The 23,397-nt window shown below is 38.9% G+C and overlaps 1 protein-coding gene across 1 annotated transcript in view; it reads right to left on the reverse strand.

Annotated features, from left to right (window-relative positions):
• Positions 1-23,397, reverse strand: part of ctnna1 (catenin (cadherin-associated protein), alpha 1) — a 141,708-nt gene that overhangs the window by 109,202 nt on the left and 9,109 nt on the right. The window contains exons 4-6 of the mRNA XM_081383345.1: positions 16,778-16,944; positions 13,105-13,224; positions 9,211-9,480 (exon numbers count right to left, since the gene is read on the reverse strand). Of these exons, the coding sequence (XP_081239471.1) occupies positions 9,211-9,480; positions 13,105-13,224; positions 16,778-16,944 (557 nt within the window). The remainder of the gene's footprint in view (positions 1-9,210; positions 9,481-13,104; positions 13,225-16,777; positions 16,945-23,397) is intronic.

Here is a 23,397-nt window from a genome sequence, read left to right on the forward strand (position 1 = left end):
TACTTGACCCGCGGATTGTCTGCAGCGTCCGCGGATATAACCGTGATCCGCGCATCACTATCACCCGCTGTGCGAACTAGGGCTGGGAATCTTTAGGCACTTCACGATCCGATCCGATTCCAAAACGATTCTTGATATACTTAGATGCACTATTTGTTGTTTACCAACTTGAAAATTTCAAAAAAAAAAAAAATTACATATGTAATTATAAATACTTTTTAAAATCATTACAAATTGGGGGTGGGCGATATCTATATTTACGATATATCGAGATATTTTTTAAACTCGATATGGATTTTGACATATCGTATATATCGATATATTGTTTATATTTAATTCTGATTCCGCCAATTTGCTTGTTTGCCTTCTCTGTGCTGTGCTCGCCCCCGCCCTCCTCCGCCTCCTTGCTTTTGTTCCCCCTCCCCTCGCGTGTTGTCTCATTCAACGAAGTCCCCCGAGTCCGGTCAGGCACATCAATCTTTCCCCGCCCAGCGAGTGCTTGAAGTGCGTCAGAAACAGCAATCAGCGCGCGGTAATTTTTTGTGTAGCGTCGCCTCTCGCCGCATTGCTTTTGTTTGAGGGCGCACTCACACTTAACATGCTCCCCTGCAGAAACGGGCCTGGCAGCTCGCGCCAGGTCTAGACATGGTGAAAGTTTCCTGATTGTGACGGATGGCCGAATTTACATGACACATTATAAATTAGCATTAGCCTAAGTTACCTATTCTGCTATATACAGTGCCAAAAAGAAGAGAAGAGGATAAAGGTGGATAAAGACAGAGGTAAAGTGATGTAATGAATGAACAGTTTATCTAATTGCATAGTAGTAAGATACTGTAATTTAATGGCAGTTATTTTTACCTTAAACTTTATGCTAGCAGTTGTTCTTAGTTCCCCAGAGGCCCCAGACAGTGTGATTTTGTAACAATCATGTCAAATTTTAGGTGCATTTATCACTTTTTTTTTAAATGAATGTTTTACTCTACAGTTGTGCAGTTTTTGGGGGATATGGCTTTTTTTTTTTTTTTTTTTTTTTTTTTGCCAAAATTAGTAATGATATTTCTATACAGGTTTATTAAAAATAGTGCAATATGTATTATTTCGTCCTTTATTTTACAGTTAAATTATTATTTTTTTTTTTAAATGTTGCAGAAGCACTTTGTTCCTACATGAATAGCCTACCTATTTGCACGTCAATAAAAAAAGACTTTGTGGTATTTGGCATATTTGTTTTTGCAGTAGTTTTTGGGGGGTTATTTTTCCTGTAAAAGTCGAGATATATATCGTATACCGAGATATAGCAAAATATATCGAGATATTTTTTGCTCCATATCGCCCAGCCCTATTACAAATTAAAAAATTCAAACAAATCTATGTTAAGAATTTTAAATATATAAACTAATTTAGCTTCAAAACATAAAAGCAAATAGTGAATAAAAAAAACATTACACACAATAAACAGAGCGCTTTCAGTATTTAATAGCATCTGAACATTTTCCATTCAAGACCTGTGAGTGATTTTTCTCTTTCTCGGCTTTACCGTTTATTATTACTGGCATTATTATAGATGACACCATAGACAGCGGAAGAAGCTGCATTCACACTAATGCACAGATATCTTTTGAAATGTAAGATGTAGTTTGTCCTGTCCGTTTACTCCCTTAAGACATAACTGACTGTTTACATTAATTTTGCGTCATAAAACCATTTTGAGATGCAAGTACATTTAACCACTTAGAGTCACACAGCGGCATGCACAAGCGCCCTTCACAAAGTGCACGAGCATTTGAAATTGAAAGCAGCCTTCTGTCAGTGAGTTTCATATTTTTAATATATAAGCCCACTGAATTCCAAATGACATATATGCCTTCCTAGGGAATTTGTAAAGAAAATCCCGGCATGCGAGACCGCACACACCAAGCGTAACATCAAGCAAAGTGCCGGGTTTCTCACAGCGCCATCCTGTGCAATGAAGCCCGCGAATGTGCTTGTAATTAGTTTATCAATTGCATGGACTGTTAGAGTGGTGTGTGTGTGGGTGTGGGTGTGGGTGTGTGGGTGTGGGTGTGGGTGTGGGTGTGGGTGTGTGTGTGTGTGTGTGTGTGTGTGTGTGTGTGTGTGTGTGTGTGTGTGTGTGTGTGTGTGTGTAATTGGAAGCGGAAGCAAGCAGAATATGGGTGTTTCTAAAACGCACGCAGCGTCATCACTAGCCTGACGTCGCCATACTCAGATTCTAGTCAGGATATGAGTCTGATACTGCTCCATTGGGCTGTGATTATGGGGCGTGTTTCAACCAAACCAGGTAAGAAAATTCCTCTGCACTCAATTGGATAGACCTACAAGTAGGCCTGTCGCGATAATTAAATAACCGTCTGATCGCGATTATTTGATCTAACCGCGATTGTTTCAGACAACCGCGATTATTGCGCTCTTTTATAGGCCTACGGCACAAGGGGGAGTCATGGACCAAAATAAATAGACAAGCACTAATTACGTTTTCCAGCAACATATTCAAAGTCATCTGAAGCTATTCCATAGCTTAATGTGAGGGACAGTAGTATATTTACATTGTTAAATTAAAGTTCACAAACTCGTCTGCAGCTGTCAATCATTCCGTTCAGCATTCAAACTCTGCAGCTGTCAATCATTCCATTCAGCATTCAAACAGCGTGCGTCGTCCGGTTACGACAGGATACACGGTAAAACTTTCTCCAATGTGACATTGACGTTATAATGCTTGATCTGTAGATAAAGGGCTGTGGATTTGCATAAAATGACTTTATTTTGGAGTTTTTTGCTGTTTCTTAACGACTCGCTTGCTACCGTGTGCCTACACAGCACAAGGACTATGAATGGGCATCAGACGCGCAATAACTGGAGTTTAAAACTGTGAAGAAACAAATGATCAATAAACTGTTGGACTGATATACACTAGGATTTGTGCCCTCGCCTCGACATTTCTTCACTTTGTGCCGTGAACTTTTAAATGCGCACTTGTGCAGCGCTGCGCACTGTGACTCCATGTTGCATTAAGCACATCATTCTGCACCCGCGATGTGCATACGCGCTTTGTTCCGCTCTGTTTTGAAGCGTATCATATTATCATGGTTTGTGCACATGTTTTTATTAACATGTTTAGATTTTATTCAATTACTGTGCAGATGTTTTCAAAAATTACTTTTTGCTGCTGATTTATACACTCACTAAGTTTAATAAACAAATTGTCATAGCTATTGAATATATTTATTTAATATTTAAAGGTGTTAACTGTAATCTTACACTGCAAAATGATAACTTACAAAGGATTAAATTTATCACAATTATTTAATGAATGAAGCACAAAGCCCTAAAACAGACAATTAATCGGCATAATCGCCAAAGCCCCAACACAGACAATTAATCGTCAAAGCCCTAAAACTGACAATTAATCGCCATAACCGCAATTATTTTTTAGACAATTAATCGTCAGCCAAATTTCATAATCGTGACAGGCCTACCTACAACCAACCAGAGCAGCGGAGAAACCACAATGATCACAGGGTTTTCATTGCGCCCCATCTTCTTAGCGACCATCGGGGCCAGCTGATAAATTAAACTTTTGCCGAATCCCGCAGGAAGGGCGGCAAAAACATCTTTCCGATCGACAAATGCCTTGATCGCGGTTCTCTGTTCCTCTTTTAAAATGAATGTGCTGCCGATATCTTCTATAACAGACGTGATGGCAGCATCTTTGTTGTAAACAAATTCAACCCAATAGTTCTTTGGTGACGTGGATGATTACGTTACTGTTGATCATCTGTCCATCATCGCACAATTTGATTGGTCCGAACAGCTATGGTTCGAGCATAGTTGCTCCACAGCGGATCAAGTCCAGACCGAATTTCCCGACCTTAAATTTTGTGGGCGGGGCTAAGTTCGGCTGGCATCCAGGCTACGTCATCATACTTCTCTGGTTAAAAACTAAGCTCAGAATCGATCCAGAATTGTTGGAGAGAGAATCAAAATGCATCGATTTTTTCTCCCACCCCTGGTGCGAACATCGTATGCCAGATCGCATAAAAAGTCATAACACACCTCTCCTCAATAATCTGCACAATTTGACACCTCATTCATGGGTCTACGACAAAGGTGCAGGACGAGTTACATGCAGACATTTGTATGGAAGAAGCAGCAGAAGCATTTGAGAATAGTGTGCTTCACCTTACAGGCAAGCACCAATAATAAAGACCTAATGCTGTGGAACTAACCCTGGGGGTAAAACAAAGATGAAAGATACAGTTGAGAAGTCCATAGACAAAAGTGACAATGCATTCAGGGATCCAGTCAGAGGAAGAAAAAAAAAAAAAAAAGGATGTCAGTTCATTGTTGATAATAATTGCAGTGTGTAATAGGGAAAATGGGAACGAATGATGGGTGGAGGAGCAAAAGAGCAAGAACACAGAGAGACTGACTCATGCTACTACACCTACAGATGACTAACAAACTCTGCATTAATCTATCAACATCCAGATATATTTGCAGTCAAGGGGAAAGATGAAAAAAATGGGTGATTTCATCCTAAGAGACTGAGGAGACCACCCATTTTCTCATCTATGTATAAAAAGCCTTGTAGGTGACGGAGCATGTGAGCCCCAGAGACAGCAGATTTGGAATATCAATGCTTTCTAAAGTCAAAACAAAACAATAATCCATTACTCCAAAAATAAAAGACCCCAGAATTGAGGATGAGAACGCACTTTTGCAACAAAAGAAAAAAAAAAAAAAAAAAAAGGAACGAAATCAAATGGTGAGAGACACGAACGACATGGTTTGATCTGATGTGTTGGTTCTCTCTTTAGCAGGGCGACGCTACTCCTGACTCCTTTGTACGAGAAATCTTTCAACAGCTGATCGAGGCAAAGGGAATTTGATGAACAAACCCTCTTGCCACAAGAGACAGAGAAATACCTGCAGTGACTGATTTTTGCAAATTTAACAGGAGATGCATCACCTTAACATTATATTTTGAGACGTGCAGCCCAGACAAAGGTATATGATAAATCATAAAAGAATTGTGGATATGACTAATAGACATGCTCTAATTAGCAATGTTAAAAATTAAATTAAGTGCTGTGCTAAGCTCAAAGCCTTCTCTCATCATTATTTCATGACGGAAAGCATCCATTTCAAAGCAGCAAATAAAATTTTAAAAAAGTATATTCTGCACATCAAGAGCAACACTGTTTGTAAACACTCCTCTAGCGACTTCAAGCTTCATTAGAGGCACCTGCTTCAGTCAACCCAAAAACTACAGATATAATCAAATTGCACAGAGATCAGCAGAGTTGTAAGAGGTTTATTTTTGTTGTCCATCAGAAGGGAAAAAAACACCCACTAGTAGCCAAATTCAGGTATAAATCATATTGATAAAGGCACCTAATTGGTTTTAGCCAGCAAATAGTATTGATTATAAAATAGAAAAATTATATTTACTTCTATATATTTATCTTTTTTTTTTTTTTTTTTTTTTTTTTCAAAGCATTAAAACAGAGGAGGAGGAAAGGAAACCTAGCACAACGCAATATTGGCTCGCTGCTTATTTGTCCTGAAAACGCTTTGACTATCTGACATTTCCGTTATCTTGCATTGTAACAAGCCTCTGCTATCTTTTCTGCTTGGGGTTTCCAGATGACAAGAGAATAAATCCCCCAAACGGAGCTTTTCTCTTAAAAGGACACAATTTCTGTCTAGTGTTTTACTTAATCTTTCCAACCTGGTAACCATGCGCACACTCTCTCTGTGCTGCAAAAAAGCACTGATGATCTGACAGCACAGACAAACTTGAAATTTAGCAAAGTCAATTGTGAAATTCTGCTCGAATGCAAGTGTCATACAGCCAGTTTGTGTTTCTCCATGAGGCCGTGTCTGCGATTTGCTGCTACTAAATTTGCGAGTGAAATTTCTTTTCATTGAAAAATCTGTGACAAACTGTATTAAATCCAAACATGAATCTCATCCACATTTATTGCTATCAAGGTTGGTGAATAAATGCACTTAGGCAACCTCTGTGCTACATTAGAAAGTAAAAATTTAACATTTGGAATTAAGATTAGTAGCCACGGTTTTTGTATTGATTTTCCATTTGATAAAGCCATCTTAGTTGGTTAAAGTCATGCACCACCTACAGGTCAATTAGGTGAAGTGAAATATGAAATGGCCTTTATTACCTCATGCCTATTGATATTATATAATAAAAGTAAATTATAATACTATGTAATATATGCGCCTGTGTGTGTGTCTGTGTGTCTGTGTGTGTGTGTGTATCTTATTTTTTAGAAAAACTGGATATTAATCGTTATTGATAATTGTAATTGTTTAGGGATCGACCGATATGGATTTTTTAGTGCCGATGCCGATACTGATTTTTTTTCATCAGCCTTAGCCGATGACCGATACGGGCTGCCGATTTTCTTGGGCCGATATTTGGAGCCGATACTGCTTTTGCTCACTCAATTTAAATCATAAAAATGACACAATGATGATAACAAACGTTACAAGTCTCAATTTAAAAAAGGAACATTTATTGAACTTAAAAAAAAAAAAACAATATTTGACAAATATTAAAAACATGTGAGGTAGAACAAGTAAAAAAAAGTTCAGTGCTAAAATTACTGAAAATAAATATTTAAGCATAATTCAAATTCTTTAAGTAAATTCTGAAAATAAATATTTAAGCATGAATAAAATAATTACACTATTGCACACAGTAGCAACAAGCAAGCAGCATAATAAACGTCTGTCTTTGCTATGCAGCCATGAACTGCGCTCTCCATGATGACATGGAGGAAGGATTAATTTATTTCCTGCCCTTTACGACTACATATATTTATGGAGATGAGAAATAAAAACCCGCCCTGTCCAGCTATGATCAGCTGTTCGGCCGAGTTTTCGATGCTGTCGTATTATTCCACCACGGATGCGGCATTCTGAAAAGTTGAGATGTTTTTATCTCGATGCGGCGCGGACGCGCTTGGAAAAAACAAGCGCGTCGCTTCCATTATGAACGCGCATACCGCGCGCCTACATTTGAAATAACGAACTTGAGCGCGCAAAAGACGCGATGTGAACAGGCCCTAAAAAATGTATTTGTTTCCATCTCACCACGGCATAGAAGCGCCTGGACAAACGAGCGCGCTGCATCGCATGCGTGTGGCAACCGCGTCGCTTCTTTTATGAGCACACGTCCAAACCTCAGCCAGGTGGTCGCTGAATAAAACTCCCACAAATATCACGAAACAACGCCGGCATTATTTAATCTTATGACCAGTGTTCGTAACAGCTGCCATATGCATATGGATAGCCTCAAACTTAGCTATTTGCAGCTCCTTAAATACAATGACAAGCAGTTTTATAGATGAGGCATTCGCGTTTTCCATTTGGACCCACAAACTTGCTTAGTTGCACGCACATATAAAGCAACGTGTTTCCACTTTTAAAGGGTATGGCAATATTTCAGCTAAGTCAAACAGTTAAAAGATGCTTTGAAAGTTTAAAACTTGCCGTTGTCTTGAAGAGGCTTTCAGCACTCTGCTAGTGTGGGAGGGGCAGTGCATGGGCTGCGCGTGAACTGCAGCGTCTCCAGCAACACAGAGCTGCCTGCGGACGCCTGTCTGTAAATAATGCCGGGAAAAAACTATCGGCGAACGCAACAGCCGCGTATCGGCCGATGCCGATGCCGATACACGTCAAACCCGCAAATATCGGCCCGATTTATCGGCCGACCGATATATCGGTCGATCACTATAATTGTTAATGATTATTTTGCTCAAAAATTAGTTTAACCATTGCCGTGCATCACTAATTGAACTGGTAAAATTCTGCATTTAGCAATCAATGTGGCAAGTGGAGGAAAAACGTTAATTTCCCACCCTGTCCATCAGGAACAAACTATCCATTACTTAAGAGTACAGGTTGCATTTGCTAGACACAAACAAATTCAAAAGAAATGTGGACACCCAGTGCTCAAACACTGCTGGTGCCATTGGATCCTACTTTTTTTTTTCCCCCTTTTACAATATCTCTATGGCAACATTTCAGTTCATGCAAATCATTTGAATTTATTATTTCACCAACTGATTGTTTAAAATGTTGAGTGCAACAGACCAAAAACAGTTAGACTAATGGTTCGCATCCTATTCTGGAAGGAGACTAACCGTTCAAAGGGCAAATAAATGAAGGATAGCTAATGATCACTTGCTACCCTTAACCTCAAATTATATTTAGAGACTCTGATCTGAATTATTTAATACAAGTCACATAAGGAAATAAGTGCATTGCTTAGACATTTAAATCAGCATGATATTTCCCATAAGCTTTTGGTGCTGACCTGACTCAACACTGCAACAAAAGTTCAAACTTGTGAAAGACTCTCCGAGGTCAGTAGCTCAGCTTTGTTTGGACATACAAATATAATCTGATTGAATCGTGGATTACGGTCTCCTCGACACAGTTCAATCACACACCGGATTTGTCAACAACTTCCTGCTCCCGCGCTTTTGTTGATAAAACTGTGTGGAGCAGCTGCAGAGGGTGATGCAACTGCTGTTTGATCCTACTCACAAATATGCTCCTCTTCATCACTCGCTACAAAATAACTGTGTGCTTTTTACACAAGAGTAAAAGTTTACCAATATTTTCAAAATCAAGCATTTTAAACCAATGCATTTTAAGCCAAAGCCTGACCTTTCTGTAGCCAATATGTTAAATTCAATGGCAAACATTGGTGGATGAATTACTGATTCAGCAATTAAAGGATATTTAAAAAAGTTAAGCCATGCCTAAAGTCTGCAAAGGACTCAAAGTTTCATAACACTTCAATGCAACCTTTTCCTTGAATTCGAAATATTTTACAATCTATAACCCATAATAAGCTCTATCGAGCAGTCTTCTGGCACCCTCACTAAAAAGTGCACAACTTTCACTGTTATTCTACCCTTTTGTCTTTGAGAAAAGTACTTCACTGTCCCAACGCAATGGGCAATATTTTTTTTCCTAAATGACAACGCTTACAGAGCACAATCCCTTCAATTAGAGGGAGGCTAATTCTCAGTTTAGCCTCAGTTGTGATGCTGAATGACAATTCTCCACTGATACCACTTATTAGCTGGCTATTTCTGCCTGGATCAGAGAAAATGGCCCAAAAATGTGAAATCCAATGGCCCATGGACTTACATCAAAGTTGTTGAGGGCGTAGGCTAGCTCTCCTCCACCTGCAGGCTGGGAGAAGCCAGAGTCCTCGCTGCTGGTAGCCTGGGCTGCATTAGATATGCCGGAGACAGCGTGCTGCAGCTGCTTGTAGATGAGGTCCCGGTTGGCCTTGTACGCGGCCACGTCTGGATGCTGCAGGCAGGCACGTGAAGCTGTGTACAGCATGGGAACATTCCTCTGAAGGACGCCGCGAGCTGCTGCCATTTGGTCTTTGTGATGGACGTCCTTGAGCTCCTGTCATACAAAGAGGGGGAAGGAGAAGAATTAGGGGTGATGCTACAGCCCTGTCATATTAAGGACACTGAAGCACTCTGAAAGAGCAAAGCACCCCCCAAAGGCCAACACATGCTCATAATCAGATCATGAACGTACAGTTTGGCAAATCAGAAGCATTGAAATGACCACTTCCATTAAATGGAGACATTAGGTGTTTTGGTCATTTTGAATTCTCGGTTTACGTAAAAATTAGTTAGATGGACTTTTTATTTTTAGCATTTCATGCCTTTAGTGCCACATTTTTAAGACATTGTGTCAAGTTGTCAAAAATAAATGTCCTGCTCCATTCACACTCTGTCTAGCTGTTTGAAAAGGGAAAGCGTCCTGCGTGAACGCCCTCTAATCTCTAAAGTGTTGCTGTTGTTGCCCCATACTTAAAGTCAGTGTACAGTGTTGACACAAATTGCTGTCTGTCAGTACACAAGTTTCAGCCCCAAAAAAACCACTTTATGGCAGGCTTGTATAGAGTCTGGGAAGTCACCGGAATGAGAAAAAAAAAAAGAAAGACCAACAAATCTATTGCCACAGATCTGCAATTGGTATGTTGGTATGAATGAAGAGCTCCCATATACTACTGAATGATATAAAATCGCTTGGATGTTTGAATAGGCAAGGTTTGAAAAGATGTGGGCAAGTGAGCTTTCCGTCAGCTGTCCCAAAACGCAAGTGAAAGTGTTGTATCGCAGCACACATGATTCACAAAACTTTAAACTTGCTCAGTGTAGCATGAGAGGGGAAATCACACTGAATAAATAAAATGAACAGCTAAACTATATTCAAACTGAGAAATAATTAGCATTGTCAAGATACTATAATCTCTCTCAAATAGAGAAACACTGTTCATTCTATTAACGAGTGAGCTCACCTGGAAAATTCATCCTGAAATCCATCACTGTCGACTACCGCTTAACCTGATAAGCCCAAAAGAATCCCCAAAAAATCCCAAAGACCCAATTCATTTCATTTAAATGCATTTTGTCACTCTAACTGCTCCAATCCACTCGTGCTTCCCCCTCCCAGACCGGTACTAAGATGATTGATTGTGGTTATCAGTGTTGGGAACGTTACTTTAAAAAAGTAATTAGTTATAGTTACTCACTACTTGTTCCAAAAAGTAACTGAGTTAGTAACTGAATTACTCTATAATAAAAGTAACTCGTTACCAGGGAAAGTAACTATTTGCGTTACTGTTAAAAACAAAAAAAGTTGCTATGTCAAAGTTGGAAACACTTTGCAGTTTGAATGTCCTGTATAAACAAAATTACGGAGTATGTTTTTACTGTTCGATCGCGTCCGCGCCTCGCACACACACACAAATGTAAACACTTTGCGACTTTTCGATCACGCCCATTCCTCTCTCTCTCTCTATTCCAGCATTCCAATCTTTACATCGCAGCCTGCTCCAGAGCCATGTTCAGAGCTAAGGCGGGGCTACAGAAAAAGAACCCGCGTATCTAACAGTAGTTCCGCATTACATTAATTAATTTGCACACGAGTTTTATTTATTTTTATACCGTGTATTCTCCGTGTAAATGTATGCACCGAACCGTGATGCCCACCGTTTCGGTTCAATACGAATACATGTACTGTTCCACCCCTAGTTCTTGCCTTTGTTTGACCTCAATGAATTTGAAGTAGTATATCTCCACCTTGAAAATGCCAACTTTTCATCGGATTGCTCCTGACTTGCCATCTCTGCTGCTTCATCAAATCTCTGTTTAGCTTGTGTGTGTGTGTGTGTGGCGCGTGTGCTGGCATTTGTGTAAAAACACTGGCTCTGATTGGCTACCATGAAAGACATGACTCTGCCTTAGCCAATCATAATCGCTTACCTCGTTATTAACCCACCTCCTCACTAGCTGTGCGAGCCAGGGGTGCGTTCGGATTACAGTTTATCAGAGAATAGAGTTTATTCAATCAATGCATAGTAACGCACCGCACTTAACGTCCAGTAATGTTAACGGCATTGTAACGACGTGAAAAGTAATTAGTTAGATTACCCCGTTACTGAAAAAATAACGTCGTTACCTAACGCCGTTCTTTTAAACGCCGTTATTCAAAACACTGGTGGTTATACGCCTAAAATCGTCAACCAGAGCTACATAGCTCCTTGTTCCACATGTGGGCGGAGGAAGTGATGATATTTAAAGTCAGTATATCCTAGGGGTGTAAGAAAATATCAATACACGTAAATATCACATTATGTTTGGCGATACTGTATAGATTTCTCAATAACACTGTATCAATGTGTATTTGTTTACTTCTACAAATATTTGTGTATTTGTCAGTGGCTTTGTGTTCGGTTTAAACCAGACCGCTAGATAGCAGTGTTATCTCAGAACATGAACTGTGACGGAGAGAAGCGCAAGGGTGCATCACTAGCGTTAGCATTAGCAAACCCAGCTCACAAGATGATAGAATTCAACCAGCTCCTGCCGCATTGTTCAGAGCTGAAAGTGTGGACCACTGCTTCCACTCTAAAGAAACCACTAATTAGATCGACAAGAGTCATGCTGTTTGCAAAATAAGCCACACTAAAAAATAATACTCTGGAAACGCATTGAATCTAAGCTCACTTAGATTATATAAATATGTACTGTACACTTTCCTCTTAATAACAAAAAAAAGGACTGCAGTGAGAAAACAATTAAGAAAGCATCTGATCATAGCGATGTGGATATGTTCGCACAAGCTCAGCAATTCAGCACTCCAGTCACGTCATGTTTATTTCTATAGCACTTTCTACAATAAATTGCTTTAAAGCAAGCAGCTTTACAGTATTAAATAAAAAAAGAGGACTATGCACACTTTCAGTAATATAAAAACTGTGAACCTTTAAAGCTGGTTTAATATAAAAAAAATTATATTATATTATACTATACTATACTATACTGGGGGGGGGCGCATTCCCTTCAAAAACAAAAGTAATCCACTGTGTCCTCCAGCAGCTCAGATGTCGGGAGTAAATGACGACTGCTGTGTTCATTCTTATATCCAACAACATCCTCAATTGCTAAGAAGTTCTTGTCTACACCTGCTCTGGTGTCGAAACAATGGCGGAGTGTGTACAGCTCAGTCAGGGCGGGTCTATGCTAAAATGGCAGTGTCCGTCAACAGTTGTGGGAGGGGCCTGAATCTGCGAACGGCTTGTTCTGACACAGTGCTTATGATCAATGGGGATTTTAAAAAGAAAAAAGCACTGGGTGGATTTGTCATGTAAAAGTGAATTTTGAACAATAGGTCCCCTTTAAAACAATCTACAGTATTACTGTAAATAACGTCTGTGGTATTACTTATTTGGGGAAGAAAATAAAAAACTGACATTCAACAGAAAGAGTTTATTATTAGTTATAAAAAACTTGAATGATGACAAAATGGTAATCAGTATCAGCTGCAATTAAATAGTTTTTTTGCTCATGTTTTATGCATATGGTGGTGTGTACTTTTGACAGTTTTTTTTTATTAGATCTCCCGTATCGTTATATGTATCATACTGCCAGATTTTTAGTGATACACAGCCCTAGTACATCTGAATGAAATTAGATCTCTTAACATTGGGTGCAAGGAGTGGCTGCATTTTACCTGCTGCCTCTTGGCCGCCATCACATTCAGTCTGTCCACCTCCGGTTTCAGAGCTTTGTACTGAATACCCAGGTCCTGCTCAGTGCCGGCATTACGCACCTTCACCAGGCTCTCCTCCACCTGTGGAGTCAAGTACAACATGCCGTTAAAGAAAAGAAGCCTTAATGTCTCATTTTCATTTTAGACCATATATTAAGTGTGACATCTGAAATTCATATATATGTTTACCCTGCAGGCTTTGTATTCGTTACTCATCATAAAACTATTTTAAGGTCCTTTAGGTGACATGAATATTTATTAAAAGAGAACAGAAAGGACTGGCAGGCATCAATATGAAATTATTGTACAGAAAAAATGATTAGTGACATAACCAGTGAGCCAGAAAATGCCCCCTACATTCAATTTGTGATCACTGCACCTCATTCAACCACAACAGTAAAAGCGAAAGAAAAATGGCAAATAATAATGTGCAACTCTATCATGATTTCCCCTTTCATAGTTTATTCTAATTAATTCAACAAAATGCATTAGACAAATCATTAGTACATTAGTCAAAATAAGACAAAAGAAATAATTTCATGGTCACACAAGCATACTCAAAAAGCTTCATTTGATCATTCAAGCTGAACTTACAGAACAATTCAATGAAGAAAAACAGCGCCTACTCTTTTACAAGAAGGCTTCTGCTTCTACTTGCACATACATCCATCGCAAACCTTACGTGAGAAACACTGCAATAAAAATCTAATTGTAACACTAAAAAAAAATATATATAAATATATAATCCACCTTTATCATACATTTCCAATGAAATCTCAGAGGGATGTTTTTCACAGCCCTGCCAGCATGGTCAAATTAATTCACAAACGTGAGAAGACCTCTCTACAGTGCATAAAGGACTACACAGTGCGATTCAATAACATGTTGCTTGCAGAAACAGAAAGTGAATGTAATCTAGTTTGTACCAACAACATATAGACTAAATGCAAACAAATCTAATTTAAAATCTAGGCGTATGAGACAAAGTGAAGGCTACAGTAAGGCTTGCAACATGCAGCGTTTTCTTTTTTATATGAAGTGTTTTTATTCACACACAGTAACAGTGTTTGCTGTGCATGTAATTACAGCTGGAGGAAGTTCAATAAGAGTTAGGCAATAAAGCCTGAGGGCAATAAAACTACTGACACCAGCACAGATGATGAAGGGGGTAAATAGGACAAAACTCGGGTGTCTTTGTTTATCCTTTACTCAGCCTTCTGGACCAAAGCCAGTTCCCTATGGTACTCCCTTCGGCTTTAGCTTTTTCCTCAGAATCAGAGACTGACGAGGGCTAGAGATAATGAAGGGGGCTATAAAAAGAAATACAGCAAGTTCCATTTGTGACTGGATTCTGCGATTTCGTTAATATTTTCCGCATCGGAGCTTCGAATTTTAAAAAGGACAGCATTTATTTGAAACAGAAATTGATTATATCATTATAAATGTCTTTACTATCACTTTTGAGCGATTTAATACATCCTTGTAGTGTTGTCAAAAATATTGATATTTCGATAAATATCGATACTGAAATATCTGAACCGTACCCAATACTAATTTCCTGAAGTATCGATACACCGATACTAGCCGAGCTGTCACTTTCACTTCTCTCCAAAGGCGCGTTGACAAACACCACACGCGCACTCGTCTCATTCGCTCTGGTTAAATAGCAAAAGTGAATGGGGCCGATCACACCTGACGCGTTTTTTGCAGTGAGAGGCACCTACTTACAATTGGTTTCCTATGGCAGCGAGCGTTCTGCGCGCTGTTTATGCGCCAGCTGCGCCTCGCGTTTTTGAAGTTGAAAAAAAAGCCAACTCGACGTCATCGCGTTTTTTTTCCACTGTCCAGTCGACTGAATGGAAAGGCGGGTCTTCCGTTTTAGTGATGAAAGCTAGTTGCATGAACGCCCGGAGAGTGCGATGGAGGATAAACTTGTGGTGCTCTCGCGGGTTACCAGAAGCTTAACGAACCGTAACGACCACAATGTTAACAGAAAGTAAATAAAGTTAATAAAAGGCTGATTTCACGTTTACTTGATTGACAGGACAGCTGTTTCAGTGGTTGCCTAGCAACATAAATGCAGCGCACTGCTCGTTCTGTGTGATGGTAAAATTAATAGGGCTGTTTTCAACTAAGGATTTTCATAGTCGAATCTGATTCGTTAGATTTTGCCGTAGTCGACTGATAGTCGAACCTTTTTTTTTTTTTTTTTTTTTTTTAGATAGCAGCTAGATTTTTCCATTTCAAACAAAAGAGCTAAAAAACACATATATATCACACATATATCATAACATTTCATAAACATGAGGAGCAATATGAGAGAGAAATTTGGTGATGGTTGTTTAGGTACATTAAATCACGTAAAGCTTTTTCACGCCCATGAGAACCGCGTGGAGTCAACTCACAGCCGCTCCGCTGCCCTGCTGAAAATGTGAAGCAGAAACGCTTAATATCAGATAACGTCCATAATAATTGGACTCTGGGTTCGATTTTTTTTATCATTTTAAGTGGTTATGTGGAGCAACATGAGAGGGGAATTTGGTAATCATTGTTTAGGTACATTAAACCATGTAAAGCTTTTAACGCACATGAGAACCGTGTGGAGTCAACTCACAGCCGCTCCGCAGCCCTGCTGAAAATGTGAAGCAGATTTTTGAATACATTTTTATTTATTTACATTAGTAAGCTACAGGACATCGTCTTTCAAAACATGACCTGAAAAAAATAAAATAAAAATGGTACCCAGCCCTTCTGAAAATGTGAATGCGTCTCTGTCCCCAGCACATTTCAAACCAAACTGACGCCCATGTATTCGACTATGAGGTTCATAGTCGAATCAGACCTCTCCGAATCGAATCCTCGAATCCTCGACTATTAGAAGTCAGCCCTAAAAATTAACTTGTGCTTATTTAACTATTCAAAAAATTATTTAATTCTGCAATTTGCCTTCATTAACGATTATCAATTTGATTACACAGATACTAATTAAACTAAACTGAGCTAGACAATGACATCTCTGAATTCAATAATGAAATGTCTTTAATTGAAAATTGAATGTTTAATCTTATCATATATTACTGACACTCTATCCTCCAATTTGATACTGTTAAGTGCTTTGACAATCTGTATTGTTAAAAGCACTATATAAATAAAGGTGACTTGACTTCATGTCAATCCAGTGAGCATTGTTTTCGTGTGTGATGCATTGCATTTAAATCGGTTCATCAAATAACGTTAATGTATTAACCAGCATTTATGCTTTTGAACAAGTGTAATACCTCAGGACATTTTTGTTCATGTAAAAAATACCTCATTGTCACGTTCTAGACTTGTTATATTTAGCTTTAAATAAATAAAAATACCCCCTTAATATTGTGGCAGTTTTTTTCTCTGTGGTATTGAAAATGGTATCGAATATCGATATTTTTCAAGGTATCGTATCGAAGTTAGAAATTCTAGTATATAAACACTACATCCTTGCAGAATAAAAATATTAAATTCTTTATAAAAAAAAGCATACTGAAACTAAACTTTTAAACAGTAGTGTATGTGAGATTGAGAAAACAATGATATTTTGTTTCACTTTTAGGTCAAACAATTCTTCAAGGAGTAAAAATGTATGCATGTGTCTCACCAGTTTGAGCTGAAGCAGAAGCTGGTACACATCAGCCATGTCCGCCAGTACAAGAAGATGAGTGACAGCAGAAAGAAGGGCACGTGCAGCACGGACCATATTGCCTCTCTTAACTGAAGAACAGGGATCCTCTGCAAACTCTCCTGAGGCCATCTTCATGGATTCTCCTACAGAAAGAGATTTATACACAAAGTCTCATAATTAGTTTTAATTTGTTCTTTCGTAGCCCTCATGATGCAAGAGCAGCAAGGTCAAGGAAATGATAATTTCCCAATGTGGAAGAAGACATAACTCAACATCTGATGATGCAATTACTTCTAAAGCCACCTTCTGAAATGCAGTGAATTATTGTCCGTTATTTGATTAAATTCTGCCTCTATTAATTGACAATGATAATGCAGTCCAAGACAACACGAACACGCTACAGAGGCTCTTTAGTGACAACCCAGCCACACAAACCCAGTAAACACAGGGCTCGAATTTTGGTGTGGGATTGCGGGTATTGCGCATAATTTTAATAATTCCTGCAGGTCTCCCACTTATAATGCGGGAAATTCCCCCACAAACATTGATTCACTTTAGCATGTAGATTGTACGAGTAAATTAATCAACACAGATTATAAAATCAAATCAATCATTTTAAAACTTTCTGCGAGACGTAATTTCACAAACAGCATGAGAGATTCAGTGGTGCTGCGTCTTCTCTCTCTCTCTCAAAATGGCTTGCACAAGGCAAGCATCAAGCCCTGCAGGCGACGATACTAGACTCTCGAGTTTAGGAGTTGGGATCTTGTGAAGTCTTACCAGTCTTATCAGTTTAAACATTCAAGTGATTTTAAACTATCCTGTACTCCGAGTAGACTGAGTACTCTCTTATCCCATCAGGGCTCTCTAACAAAACTCTCTTATCCCATCAGGGCGGCTAACAAAAGTTATTTTTCGCGATTATTTCACTTTAACAGGAAAAAACACGCAGAACAGTGTCAAAATTTTGGTCTTGGCAGTATACTCGCAAACACAATCGATGTCCATTTAATCTTAAGCATAAAACGCTGACAGTGTGACAGACAGAATAATGAAACAGTAATGGATCCGTGCACTAGCTCTAAAAGTGACAGCAGCCATATGTGTCTGTCATTAATGTTGTCGTCAAAACAACAAAAGATAGCTTTAATTGTAAGGAATCAGAATTAATAGCCTATGTATTTAATTTAGTCAGGACTAAAAGTCTATCAGTGTTATTTTACATTTGATTACTTTATTCAGTTTCTGTAGTATTTCTGAACACTGTTAGACCTACCCAAAAACTTTATTTGTATATTTATTTTGTATTCATTTTAGGGCTGTGCAATTAATTGAATTTCGATTTCGACTCCCAACGATCACCAAAATAGTACAATCGAGTAAAAACGATTATTTTGCCATGTTCTGTTTTGAAAGAACGCTCTAATTTTGTCTTGTGCACATCCGCCCCTCCCGATGCCATAAACTCTCTAAGCTTGAATGTTTAAACTGATAAGACTTAAAAAGAAGTGAAAATTATCAACTTTAGTTACGATGCAATGCTGGCCTGATTGTGCAACTGACAATTCCGTCATGTCCCGACTCCTAAACGCGAAAGTGTAGTTTCGACGCTTGCCTTGTCCAGTGCATTTTGAAAAACAGAAAAAGAGAAGACGCAGCACCGCTGAACACTCACGCGGTTTGTGAAATTGCGTCTTGGAGAGTTTTAAAATGATTGATTTGATTTTATAATCTGTGTGGATTAATTTAGGCTACTCATACAATCTACATGCTAAAGTGAATCAATGTTTGTGGTGGAATTTCCCGCATTATGTGAGAGCACCATTAAGTGGTAGACCTGCGGAAATTATTAAAATACTCATTGAAGTATTATCTGTTATATATATTTTTTTAATAGTTCAACAAGTACAATCAATGTTCAAATTTCGATTTAAGAATTGTTGAAAGGTGTCTTTGGTAACACTACAATAAGGTTCATTAATTAGCATTAGTTAACTACCTTAGTTAACATTAACTGATAATTAACAATACTTCTTCAGCATTTATTAATCTTAGTTAATATTAATTTCACCATTTACTAATATGCTATTTAAATGAAAGGTTGTATTTGTTAACATTAGTTAATGCACTGTGAACTAACATGAACAAAAAAAGAACAGCTGTATTTTTATTAACTACCTGTAACATTAAAAAACATGAATAAATACTATATCATGTATTTGTATAATAATGTATAATAATGTATTTCTCATTGTTAGTTCATGTTAGTTAATACATTAACTAATATTAACTAATTAAAGGGATAGTTCGCCCAAAAATATTTAACCCATGATTTACTCATCCTCAAGCCGTTCGAGATGCTTATGTCAATCTTTTTTCAGACGAACACATTTTCAGTTATTTTAGAAAACGTCTTAGATCTTTCAGTGGTTATAATGTCTTTCAAATCCCAAGGAGGATGTGAAGGATACATGCACATTTTTGGGACTTGAAGGAGTGGACCCCATTACTTCACATTATAACCACTGAAAGATCTAAGACATTTTCTAAAATAACTGAAAATGTGTTCGTCTGAAAAAAGATTGACATATGCATCTCGAACGGCTTGAGGGTGAGTAAATCATGGGTTAAATATCATTTATGGACAAACTATCCCTTTAACATTATTGTAAAGTGTTACCGTGTCTTTTTAAAAAATTGCAACACGTTCCCAAAGTCATGTGAAATAATCGTTACATAATCGTGATTTCAATACTGACCAAAATAATCGTGAATATGATTTTTTCCATAATCGAGCAGCCCTAATTCATTTTCGCTACTTTTTCTGCCCCCCCAACTCCCAACAATTAAACCAACAATTCAAGCGATAGGTCTGATTCAGCCACCCCACGGTCTGTCATAAGAACAGAGCCAACCACTACACACAAGAAAAACTAACAAGGTGAAATATAGAGCTAATCACCAGAGCAGCGGGTGTTCATGTTCGAGGATAAATGCCAGTGGTTAGGGGGTGACGGGTTAATTGCATTAGGATGTCATTTTGTGAAATGCTAGATCGAGAGGAAATTCAGAAGCAGTGAAACACTGTGGTGAAAGCAAAAGCGCGATTCATGTCTGCTCATAGCCAGAGCTCTCTGACACATGCTAGCACACCAAAAGAGTTCATTCAGTGAAGGTCGAGTCCCCAGGATAACACTGATGTCTTATCTGATGTGCCTGCGAAAGGGTCATCGCTTGCTTCACATCCCAGTTGGTTCATGTTGAAACCTTTTCAATGCGTTAAAGCAGAGCATTTTAAAGGGGGGGTGAAATGCTCATTTTCACTCAATCTCCTGTTAATCTTGAGTACCTATAGAGTAATATTGCATCCTTCATATCTCCAAAAAGTCTTTTGTTTTATTATATTTTTAATTGAATGTTGGCTGTACCGAGTCTTTCCGGAAAAAAACGAGCGGCTGGGGGCGGGCCGTGTGGGCGAAGCTTAGCTGTGCTAACGCGCCGAGCTAACAACACACAGAGACATATGTTCAACAGTTTTACTCACCGTTCCAACGCACGACCGCGAACCTTTATCATTGTGACTGCTCGATCCTTAAGCATTAGACGATCTGGGCTTTGTTTATAAAACAATCATCGTCGAAATGCAGGGAACAACAGTCTTAACAGTTACACAACTCCGTTTATGCTCAGGAAAACAAACTCCATCCACGGGTGCCTTAACGCCGGGTTCTTTGGGAATCTGTGCAGGGTTGTCTTGCCCTGGCAACCAAAAACACACTTCTTTGGTGACATTGACTTCCCAAAAGCCGGGCAGGGCGCTTTGATGGCGAACTGCTTTCACTCTCTTGCTCTGTTTTACGAGTGCGCGCGCGCCCGCGATCTTACCGGAGAAGTGCCCTTAGGACCCATATAAGGAAATTCCGCCCTCTCTTACGTAAGAGAGCCATACTCGAAAAAAAACTTTCCGAAACTTGTGACAAACCGGAAGGACAATTTTTGGAACAAAAATACTCCTTCAAACGTACAACTTAACTTTTGAAACTTTGACCATGTTTAGCATGGGAATCCAACTCTTTAACAGTGTAAAAAACTCAGTATGCATGTAACAGTAATTCACCCCCCCTTTAACAGCAGCTTAAAATATCAAAATGAATGACCGCAGTCATACAACCACAAGCCTCACATTCAACAGAGTTTCTGGTTGTTTTTTCGAATGTGTCGACAAATAAAACTGAACACAATCATGCAGATATCCGCATCCCACTCAAGTCAAGCATAAAAATAAAAAAGCTTGCAATGAAAGCAGCCAAGAGCGCAAGTAATGGCCAAGTTCATAACTAGCCTGAACTGAAATTGACTCAATGAAAAGAGAGAAAAATCTATTTGATGAGGCACCGAGTAAGAGCTATGTGCTCAGGAGGGGGTCTCATTCTTTCCTTTGTTGATGTTTGGAAAAATGTGCAGAGTTCCCTGGTAACAGGAAGCAAGTCTCACAGAATGACGGCAATCTAAAAAACAAGATTTTCTGGGTTATTGCGCAAGCAGTGGTTTCCACAGACGCTGAATGATAGCTCAAAGACCCTTTCTATTTTTACCCATCACTTAAAAAAAAAAAGATTCGTCTGACAATAAACCACACAAAAAGCCAGGAGAACTAAGGACTCAGAGACTGTCGTTCCTTCCAGAGGGCGCAATCAATAAGACCATTTTCACGGGCCTGATAGTGATCAGTGCACCCATAATAAACTCACATCTATCACTTATAAGGTAGCGCTCACAAGAGGACCACAGTGGTTTGTGATGAAATGTTGAAAGTGGACGTGTAAAGAAGACAAAGAGCATCCAGATACCTTGCAGGGAAAGCAGACAGCATTCTCATTCCCAGCATCCTTCATTGACCCTTTGAAAAGGTGCGAAGCAATCAAAATCGGTTTCTAAATAAGACACATTACACCCAGAAGACATGCTAATGTTGCACATATACATGCAGCAGACAACTCTGGAGTTGTTAGGGAGAAAATCGTTCAAGGATTCAGTGGTTTCTAACGTGCATTACGCAACGATTACATTTGCCCGGCTTGCAGAACAGCTGGTAAGCCACAGCTGGGTACCAGGATCTCTTTTCAATCTAGGGAAGCTTTAACTCCACTCAATGGTGGCATTATCAGTCGAACCATGCATGGTCGAGAAAAACTGCATAGCTGACAGTCTCCGGCACCAGCATGCAACAGTGTCTGGATTCCACAGCCAATGACAGCATACCAAAACCAAAGTGACATTCCCCGGCATCACAGCAGTGTGCTGGCCGGCGCTTGACAGATTTTACAGCCTAAACTAAGCCAATAAACACTGAGTGCCGAGTCTGAAACTGACAAAGATGTTATTCCAACAAGTAATAAGTGGGTTGAGCCTGCAGTCTGCATCTCAGAAGTACGACATGGCACACTAATTCCAGAAGAAGGGGGCATTCCAAGTCGAGAAGCTCATGTCAGCCATTCACTTCGATGAGAATGTATAGTGATGACTTTATGGTTACAGGTTATTTGTCAAGTCAAGTTTATTTAAATATTTCACAATAGAGATTGTATCAAAGCAGCTTCACAGTATTAAATTAAAATAATACATCAATGTTTGTTTCTAGTGGAAAATGTCCACGTTTGGTAATGCTGATCAATAGTATTGTTGATTGATTAATTAAATTAAATATCCCCAAATGTCCCCAACTGAGCAAGCCAAAGGCAACAGTGGCAAGGAACCAAAAAACTCCATCAGGTGACCTAATGGAGAAAAAAAAACAAAAAAACCCTTGGGAGAACCCAGGCTCAGTCGGGGGCCAGTTCTCCTCTGGCGTTTATAACCTAGAGACCGGATTTAACTGTAAGATTAAAAGTATTATATGAATGCCTGGCTGAAGAGATGCGTCTTTAATCTAGTTTTAAACTGGGAGAGCGAGTCTGAGCAACGAACAGTATCAGGAAGACTATTCCAGAGTTTTGGAGCTAAATGTGAAAATGCTCTCCCTCCTTTGGTGGACCTAGATATCCTAGGTATGACCAAAAGCCTTGAATTTAGTGATCTTAAAGAGCGCGATGGATTATAGGGCGATAGAAGATCCGTTAAATAGACTGGAGCTAAGCCGTTTAGGGCTTTATAAGTCAGTAGCAATACCTTGTAATTAATACGGAACTTAATAGGTAACCAATGTAGTGATGATAAAATTGGTGTTATATGATCATATTTTCTTGATCTAGTAAGAACTCTAGCGGCGGCATTTTGGACTAACTGTAGCTTGTATATTAAGGATGCAGGACAACCGGCTAATAAAGCATTACAGTAATCTAGTCTCGAGGTCATGAATGCATGAACTAATTTTTCTGCATCAGAAACTGATAGCATGTTACGTAGCTTAGCAATGTTTCTAAGGTGGAAAAAGGCTGTTCTTGTAACATATGAAATATGATTTTCAAAAGACAGGTTGCAGCCTAATATAACACCCAGGTCTTTTACTGTAGAGGATAAAGTAACAGGACATCCTACTATGTTAAAGTTGTATTGTGAGAGGTTTTGTGGGCGTTTTTTTGAACCGATGATTAGTA

Source organism: Scardinius erythrophthalmus (genome assembly GCF_964197995.2).
Source record: "Scardinius erythrophthalmus genome assembly, chromosome: 13".
NCBI classification, from domain to species: domain Eukaryota; kingdom Metazoa; phylum Chordata; class Actinopteri; order Cypriniformes; family Leuciscidae; genus Scardinius; species Scardinius erythrophthalmus.